At 34.7% G+C, this 9,327-nt stretch overlaps 1 protein-coding gene across 1 annotated transcript in view; it reads right to left on the bottom strand.

Moving 5' to 3' along the window:
* Nucleotides 1-8,794, bottom strand: part of GABRA1 (gamma-aminobutyric acid type A receptor subunit alpha1) — a 59,005-nt gene extending 50,211 nt beyond the window's left edge. The window contains exons 1-3 of the mRNA XM_006730677.3: nucleotides 8,363-8,794; nucleotides 5,971-6,059; nucleotides 2,511-2,623 (exon numbers count right to left, since the gene is read on the bottom strand). Coding sequence (XP_006730740.1) covers nucleotides 2,511-2,623; nucleotides 5,971-6,044 — 187 coding nt within the window. The 5' untranslated portion in view covers nucleotides 6,045-6,059; nucleotides 8,363-8,794. The remainder of the gene's footprint in view (nucleotides 1-2,510; nucleotides 2,624-5,970; nucleotides 6,060-8,362) is intronic.
* Nucleotides 8,795-9,327: the final 533 nt, after the last annotated feature.

Raw genomic sequence — 9,327 nt, 5'->3', positions numbered from 1 at the left:
ACATAAAAATATTGATGACTCTGGATATACATGTAATAAACATATGTTAGTATACCCCTTAAGGTTTAAAGATGCACTCCAAAATATTTAACAAAAATTAAGTTAGTATTAAAGCTTCTTCAGAACAGTCAAATTTATCAGATTTAATTGTATGTAGTACATCCCAGGATGATACATAAAATAGAAACAGAGGTAAATATTTGAGCTACTTTTTAATTTGTTTTGTCTACCATATCCTCAAAATCACTGTTTCCAGGAATCATAAATATCAGAAAAGTCATCTTTAGCAAAAATGAAAGTATATCTATTCTCTTAAATTTTTTTGAGTCAAATTCTCTATTCTCATGGCACATTATATCCATTTCAATTAAAAAGAATATACTTAGACTACATTTGGCCAACTACTATTTCTGTTCTTTAAATACATGTCTATTTTTCTCATTTTGGGGGAGTAAATAGATATTAAAAGTAGATTCTACCAAAATAGTAATGTTGCAGGTTGAATCAATGCAGTTGTTTCTGTTAACAGATCTAGCATTATCTCAGTTCTTGAAAATTAGCTTTTCAACTCATTCTTAGTCTATATTATGCATCCTCAAGTTTTGTGGCTCTCCAAAGTCTGGGTGTGCAGATGAGAAGTAGGTAAAATGCTTCCTGCTTACACTATATTTGATTAAAGAGTTAACATACACATTTATTTAAGAATTATTATATATAATTAAATGTAAAGGAGCAGTCCTGGGTTTGTTACTTATACTCCAAACAACAATACAACTGATCATAAAAGTGTGTGCCTGTGTGTGTGTGTGTGTGTTTAAAATTTTTAACAAACTGAAAATTATGCATAGAGCTTATAGAGGATACTCATATTTACATGTTAAAGTATTAAAAGGCATTTCCTAAACTAGAATGAAAACAATGTTTCCTAGATGCATTATAAAATTCTGTTGATTTAGTAGGGATTGATATCATGGAGTAAGTAGAGGAATCAGATGCATGCCCATTAGTACTCTAGAAAGCCTTACTTTTTAAAAGTTATATTGCTATCTTGTTTCTTCTTTTTGTGGATTCCTTCCCTACCTACAGTCTTTGTAATTTATTTCAAATTTTATGAATTAAGAACAATTTTCTTGAAGCCAATTTAGAAGTTTAGATATGCACAAATATTATTGTAATACATCACATACCCAATTATGCATCCCATTTTATGACCGATATATTTTGTTCCTTTTTTTTCCTCAGAATGTACTAAAGGAACACTAGGTGGAATTCAAACCTGAAGGAATTTGTAGAGCAGGTCCAAGAATGGATGTTTGAAATTGACAAGAAAAGACACCTGGTAAGGCCTCTGACGCATATTTGAGTTGTGTCTTTGACAAAGCAGTTCCCCTTAAACCTCTGAGACACTAATGGTGTTTGGCAGCCTCAAAACAGACCTATGATCCACATCCATGTGATTACGTTACCCAAAATATTGAAAAAAAAAATTTTAAATCCATGCTATCATTCAGTTCTAAAATCAAAATTTGGATTCTTAAGCTTATTTTTTGTATATATTTGCTATCTAAGTGAAGAAGAGATGATTTTCTTAATATCATCATTTAATTGCAATTTAAATATTGCTATTAAGTAGTTTTTAACAAAGGCTTCAGAGAAGGTGCAGCATTAGCTATAGTTGGGAATTACAGATTCTCACCTTGGTTTCCTGTGTGACTTTAAACAATAATTTATTTCCTTGCTTCCCTTGTTTTAGTCTGAGATCAATATTTTGTTTTGGCTTCATTAGTCTCTGTTTAACTAAGTAAAATTGGTTGATTATCTTATTCAAATGTTATTCAAATAAGTGAGTAATGTCTAGCACTATTTACTCTTATTGTTATAAATACTGTATTATTAAGTGCTTTTTTCTTCCTAAGTAGAAACCCATTAGTGTAACTAATTAATTGGTATACAAAGAAAAACATATTTTTACTATAGAAAATTAGGGTTTAAGTTCAAATGCATGGTTAAAAAAAATTACCATCTACCTCATTCACCTTTTATCCCAGAGTTGGTGCTAATCTAATGCAAAACAGTGGATCAATATGTAATATTCCAAAATAAATGTTTAGAGCATTAGGCTCAGAGATAATCTACTTGAATTCAATGTAAACATAGCAATGCCAAATGAAGTAGATGCAATCTTTGGGCTGGAAGGGAGAATATTATCTTCATTTTTTCCCTGGATAATCAAATAATTGCACAGAAAACATTATGACTGCCAAGTAAATAACATTTTTTATGTAATTATGAGATGTTTGTATCTGCCTTTTACTACATATAGGTATGTGCACAAAATTACCATAGTAAATTGAATTCACATTGATCAATCTATTAAAAATAGGATTAGTCCTTAAACTACATGCTGCCAGTCTTATTACTTTACCATTTAGAAGGAAAGCAAGGCTTCATTAGTAAAGATTTGATACTATTCTCTATAAGAATAATAATAACACAATAATGCAACCCACCTCCCAATCCTGGTCTCAGACGATTGTCATAACCATCTAGGAGTCGGTCCAAAATTCTGGTGAAGACAGTGGTGTTGTCTTTAAGTTCATCTTGTAATGAGGGTTGTCCATAGCTGAAAAAAACATAAAGGCAGGTAACAATATAAATTATACAATTTTTTTTTTATTAAAACCCTTTCCCAAATAAAACCTTCCCTAGATTTTCCTATCTCCTTTTCTATTGAATTTTAATTTGAAAATTCCCTCTGGCAAAAAAAAAAAGTCATATTTTAATTTTTACCATTTTCTCATATTTGTTATCAGGCATGATAAGCTCTTTATTGTAATATTTCTAACTATGGAAGGAAAATTACAGGAAATGAGCTCTGTCTCTGCATGTATAAATCTCAGTATGTATACAATGCTATAATGCATGTTTTCTCTGGGCAAGAATGTTAATGCATGCTAGGGAGAAAAAAAATCTGGCAAACTTCTTCCCAAATAAAAAAAATATGTATTTATGAGTTATCAAATTAGTAGTTTTGCTTTCATTTAATTTAACGTGTAGCATTAGCCTAAGATTTCACCTACCAACATACACTTCCTTCAACTTTATATATATATATATTTGTTTTTTTGATGTTCTTTCAGGATATTTAGATGAGAAAAATAGTTAAAACTTGTTTCTTAGGATAATTATAGTTTCAAATCAGTGTGTAATTTCCATTCCCCTTAAGTTTTATGAACCAATTTTTACAATGTGTCTATTCAACCTCTAATTAATTGAATTCTTGTCATTTCTGTATTAGAAGTAAAAGATACCTTGAAAAAGATATGGTCCAATATTCTTAATTTATGGTTTACTGAACTGTAGTGTGGGATTAGTGTTTTGTTTAAGAAAACACAGCAATCTGTAAGCAGAGCTTGAACTAGAACCCTGTTTTCTTCAACTTTTAGTCTAAAACTTTAATCCTATTCTTCTATAATTCTTCTTTCTAGTTGCAGGTATAGTTTTTACCCCTTATCATTACGAGTCTTTGAGTTTCAACCACATAGTGACCACAGTTCAAATACTGTATATTTCTTATTATCAATTACATTATCATTTATGGTCATTGAATCATATTTTATGTAAAGATTAGGAAGACATCTCCAAAATCCTTTGAGAGAAAAGTTTATTTTTTATCTCAGTGGATCACACTCACTGATATATTTCAATGATAGCTCTGACCTTGAGTAAAAAAAAAAATGAATACAGAGTGTAAACTAAGAAATGCCACAAAAATATCACTTTCATACTCTCTGTTTAATATGCTTTTGGCTTCACTCGTGTGTTTATATTACTGATCAATGTAAAAAAATAGTAACATCTGAAACCAGGATTCACTTATTTGACAGGAACAAGAAATATAATGAAAGTATCATTTCAAAAACAAACACTATTTTTAAAAAGGTAATTACTTTTATATTGGCAAAGCTCAATGGCCATTTTTCTGATAAAATTTTAATTTAATAATTAAAGCTATTATAACTAAAAGCTATTCAGGATGTTAAATATATGAAATACAACTCTATGGAATAATTTTCCATTCTCCTAAATTCAACATTAATACCACACAGATTGACGGTTTACTCTCCTTTGGCAAAATTAAACATCTTACTAGTTTTTGAAATCAAATTTTCACTGAGCTCTGTGTCTTCCAGGATGTCTCATTAGCAGATAACAACAGTAAAGCAATAATAGTTGTCTAAATGCAATTATTTATAAAAACTCGTCACAAAATGAACTGCCATGCATGCATCTTTCAAGGATATAGGAAGGTCATCTTGATAAAGGTGGAAAAGAAATGCCTGTACACTTTTAAGTTGTGAGGAGGGCCTGATCAAGTAGTCTAAGGAAGAAAGCAGCAAAATAAGAAGGGGTAAAGATGAGATGGGGTGAGTGACAGAGCACAATTCGATTCTGGATACAATTCCTAGAATATGCAGTTGTCTATTACCTTTTCCTGCATTTTCTCTGTGTTGAAGCTTATACCAAATTCAGGAAAAGCTTTCATCCCCGGTTTTATCTTCTAAATGTCATTTCCACCAATTGTATGCATCAGAATGCAAATGCCAAAAGAGACTTTTCCGTCCCTCCCAGAAAACTAGTTCTGCTATCCCAACTGGAATAGTAATCTTTATTTCCTGTGATTTTCTAATCAGGTTATTCTTCATCTCCTCTTCTAATTTACTATGTCCAGTTATAACTGTCAGAGAATAACCCCAGGATAAAGATCAAGATTGTTTATTGCTCTTAAACACTTATGCCAATGTAAGGTTTCCTAAACTGAATATATAATTTGAAGAGAAATGTCAGTTACAGTACCTGATTTTGATTCCATATGAACTACTATATAATAAAACACTGTGCACTAACTCCATCTACAGGTCATTACAATAGTAACACTTCATATAATTTTTCAAAAGCAATGGAGAACCTTTAACTCCTCAGATTAAGAGTATCTGGCAATAGTGAATCTCCTCTTCATCTGGTAGTCATTATTTACCACACACAACAGCAAAAAATAAAAACAGACAACTTCTCAATTAAAAAAAAATCCTCCTAAATTCATATCTTTCCAGATTATTCTCTCTCTCTGCCTTAACTTGTTAAGAGTTCACTTTCCATTACATCTTGAAGAACCTTAGGTATTTTTAATATGTCTAAGACTTTCTTAAGGGCCATAGGAGTAGGCCATGCAAGAAGTATTAAAGCAGATAAAGAAGAATCTGAAATATTTGGTCACTTATATCACTGTTACTATAATATGTTTATATGCTTGATTTGATCATTAGCAGATTTTTGAGTATGGTTAAGCATATTATTACATTTTTCTCATAACTTGTCCCCACAGTAGTTACGCTTAAATAGAGAAGTTCGATTTTATGTAATGTTCTTAAATATTTGTTCGATGTATTCTACCTCTATTGATTATACAAAGAATGGTTTCAAAACATAATATGCACATGCATTTATAGAGACTTAGGACTTTCGAATTACAAATATTATTTTAAGCTTTCTACTTTGATACAGTCACAAGTTACTCTATGATCTTTACATGTGGCTAGAAATTTTCTTGTTGGAAAATCAACTCATAGAGTATGCAGACATTAATTGGGGTAACTTTCTCTATGAATTAGGAAACCACATATTTCATTCAGTTACAACTGAACAGTGAAAAGTTCAATTTAAGACTTAAATATTGAATTAATACATTCCTTAAACAAAAACGTGTTAAGTGTATTCTAACCATCATGCAAATAAGATGGCTATTTTTTTCATACTGCTCTTCTTTATTCTTAGTTGGGATTTTATTGCCATTAAGTTTTTTGAATTCCCTTAGTCATGAATTCATCCAAGGACCATTTTCTTCCCCCTGAAAGAATAAATGAAAAGTTACAGAAATTCTCATGCAGATTTAAAATAAAATGCCCCCACCTTCTTCCAGTCAATGTGCTCAGAAGGAGGGTCCAGGCCCAAAGATAGTCAGAGAGACCCAGACTTTTCTTCATCGCGGGCTTGTGGAGCTGAAAAGTAGAACAAGTAGAGATCAATGTCTCTTGCAAGAAACATCAGGTTTATAACCACTAGGGCTGACTGAGGCAGTTCAGATGAATGCTTTGAAGTCAGGAAATGACCTCACTGGGATATGACACCTCATTGGAAGCAATGGAAACCTGGACCATCCATTCTCCACTTTCCCTTCCATTTCTCCATTCAGAAATATATCAGTGTCTTAATTTCTCCTGTAAAAGAATACAAGTTGAAATGCTTTCAGGTGACAATATTGCTCAACATAAAAACTGTGAGTTTTTTTTCCCTCTAGGTTTTATATTTCCAATATAGTGTGAATTGCTCTCTTCTTGTTGTTTATCACTTGAAAATTTTGACCTTTCTGATTGGAGTTTCCCTGCCTGAATTGTGCATTGAAATTTTTAAGCTGGTGTCTATAACGGGAAAGCATGTTTTGGAGCTGAGATGGGGTAGGTTAATATGCTTCGATGACTGAATTCATCTTTGAATTCTGGATGTACCTTGATTTCAGAAGCAACTGTATTTATCTTAAAAAAAAAAATAGGAAACACACTGTTGAATGCTGAAGTCGTGCTTATATTCTCTGCCTGTGATTGCCTTGTTAAATATGCTCACTAATTCTTCTGTGAGGCTAAAGGACACACTTTACAGTCAAGCCATGTGCTGATCTCTCTCATACACACAAACCACCCTCACGTAAATGCATACAAACATGCCCACACATATCTTTTAAGCCCTCTTATATTCTGCCAGGTTGCTGCTAGAAAATGTTTCATCTCAAACAGATGGAAGCTGGAGTGCTTTGCTTTGCATGAATACGGGAATCTTTTTTCCCTCTTAGGTAAAGTGCAATCAATCACCATCTGATTGTTGAATTTTAGACTTGATAGTGGGATGCTGGAGGAAAGGAGGAGTATGGAAAGCTTAGAGAATTTCAAAAAATTATGATCTATTTGTGGAGTCAATTTTTAAAAATCGGTGCACTACCTCGTTAAGGAGCAGATATGGTAACACTTTATTTAATGTGCTACAATTAATGGCAGTTACAACATGAGAAATATTAAAGGTATTTATTAGCACTTCCCTGAATCTATACTCCTTAGTACAGTCAGTGATTAATGGATTGCATTTCTTTTAAAGTATGTTTTTCATTGATCACTCTATGGTTTAATGTGGTATGCCTTTAAGTACATCTACACAAATGCTTTCCACACTCTTGGGGATCATTTATATCAGTAAAAACCATTACAAACAGGCATGTAAGCAATGAAACATAATTAATGTGTTTAGAGTGAAATGGTCTAGATCTACATATAAGAGCTGTGAGCTTCATAGTTTTTACTTAATTTAGTCACTGGTTTTGGCATGGATGACAAGAAATATTAGATAAATATCATTACGTTAAAATATTGCATCTAAATTGCACAGTTATAATTCATCCTTGCATTAATCTTCAACATCTGTTATGAAGGAAAAGCAACTTCTCTTACCCTCTTAATAATTATTGGTCTTTATAAAAAAAGGGTGATTTCCGAAGGGGTAAATGAAACAAAACAAAATCCCAAGATAAGATACCATAGCTTTTTGTCCTCCTCTGGCATTTTAAAGAGAAAAACAAACCTATCATGGCACTTGAGTTGTTGAGTAAGAAAGTTTCTTGCAAATACAAGTATAATAGTTTAAAAGAAATGCTAAACTGCCTCCTTACCCTTTTCCACCTTCCACCTTCCCCCACCAGACACACACTCTCCAAACACCCATATCCCATGCCACCCATATCAAATGATAAGTTGAGTTTTTCATGTTCAGAACCAGAAAGACCCCTACACCAGAGGGCATTTTAGCAGCGTCCACTGGAAAGGAGAAAAGAGGCATTTTTGCAGCCAGAATGTGAGAGTGCCTTCCCTAGGTTGGAACCTTAAGACAGGCTTTCTGTCCCAGCATCTTAACTTTAGATGATGCCCCCCAAAGCCCCTCCCCAGCTCATCTCAGCTACCTCTTGGAAAAAAAAAAAAAAGGAATCAAAACAACATGTCAACACCCACCCCGCGGAATAAATTCATATCTGCCTAAGAAAGGGGGAAAGAAAAGAAGAGATACAGAGGGGGGAAAAATAATGCTTCTACATCGCTGCGGTTTTCACCCTGAAAGAAAAACATTCGTTGTTTCTACCTGCTATGGGATCAGGCTCTTGTCCTGTTCCCTCTTTCTCTTTTTTTCTCTAGCATTCCTGTCTCTCCAGCTAGGAAAAGCCACGTTCAAAGCTCAGTGTGTAGAGGTCCGAAGCCGCACTTACCTCGGGCCCCCTCTGGGCACAGGATCGCTCAAGACCCGGGAAAAGTGTGCGAGAGAAAATCGCGGAGAGCCTGGAGCCAGCGCGAGTCCGCGAGTCCGGGCGCGCCGGGAGCGGAGGAGCGTCCTCGCTCTGCCTCTCACTCACTCGGTCTGAGCCATCATGGACTCTGCGTGCTCCTTTGCTGAAGATTTCACACCCAAATTTGCTTCCCAGTATCCGATCTGCAGCTATACAACAAAAGATTTCTCTTTACCAAGACAGTAGTAATACGTCCCAGGGCAAACCGGATGTGAAATAGGCGGTGACTTCATGCCAGAGAGATTTTATTTTAGAAAGGAAGGTGGTACCAGCCTCTGGATCTGGAGACCAATCCGCCCATTTTTTATATGCAGCACAATTTAACTTGCACCGCTCTGGCCCTAATCCCTTTCTCTCTGGCTGCAGACTCAAATCCTTCTACAATCTGCTGCAAGCTTTTTTTTTTTTTTTTTTTTTTTTGTGGGGGAGTAGGAATGGGGGGAGGAAAGGGTAGAAAGGGTTAAAGACCTAGGGACTCCACTCAGAATCACACTTTCAATTCATGAACACTATTTTAAGGTGTGTCCATTAAAAAAACAACTGATCAGTGTAACTAGTCCAGCTTTGATCAAAGATTCAACCACTGCATGCATCTGAATGAATGCAGGGAGCTGCAGGGTTGCACATGTGGAGAGCCACTGTCCTCTCGCCTGCCTCCCTCACACGCACTCCCACACACATGTCTGAGTCCCTGTGTCTTGCGGAGTCACGAATGATGAGGGATGGCGGAGAAGAGTTCTGGCCAGTAGGGAATTGGCCCCCAGGTTTCGAGGCTTTCGCACTTTCACAGGTTGTGAGTGCTTTCCACTCCACCTTCGTCAGTAGCTTAGAGGGCAGCAAGAAACGCGCTCCGGAACAGGGTTTTTAATCTCTGGAAGCAACTGTTT

The sequence above is a fragment of the Leptonychotes weddellii genome, chromosome 7 (assembly GCF_054177405.1).
Source record: "Leptonychotes weddellii isolate Sample4059 chromosome 7, ASM5417740v2, whole genome shotgun sequence".
Taxonomy (NCBI): domain Eukaryota; kingdom Metazoa; phylum Chordata; class Mammalia; order Carnivora; family Phocidae; genus Leptonychotes; species Leptonychotes weddellii.
The sequence above is the reverse complement of the archived record's forward strand: the minus strand, read 5'-3'. Positions and strand labels throughout refer to the sequence as shown.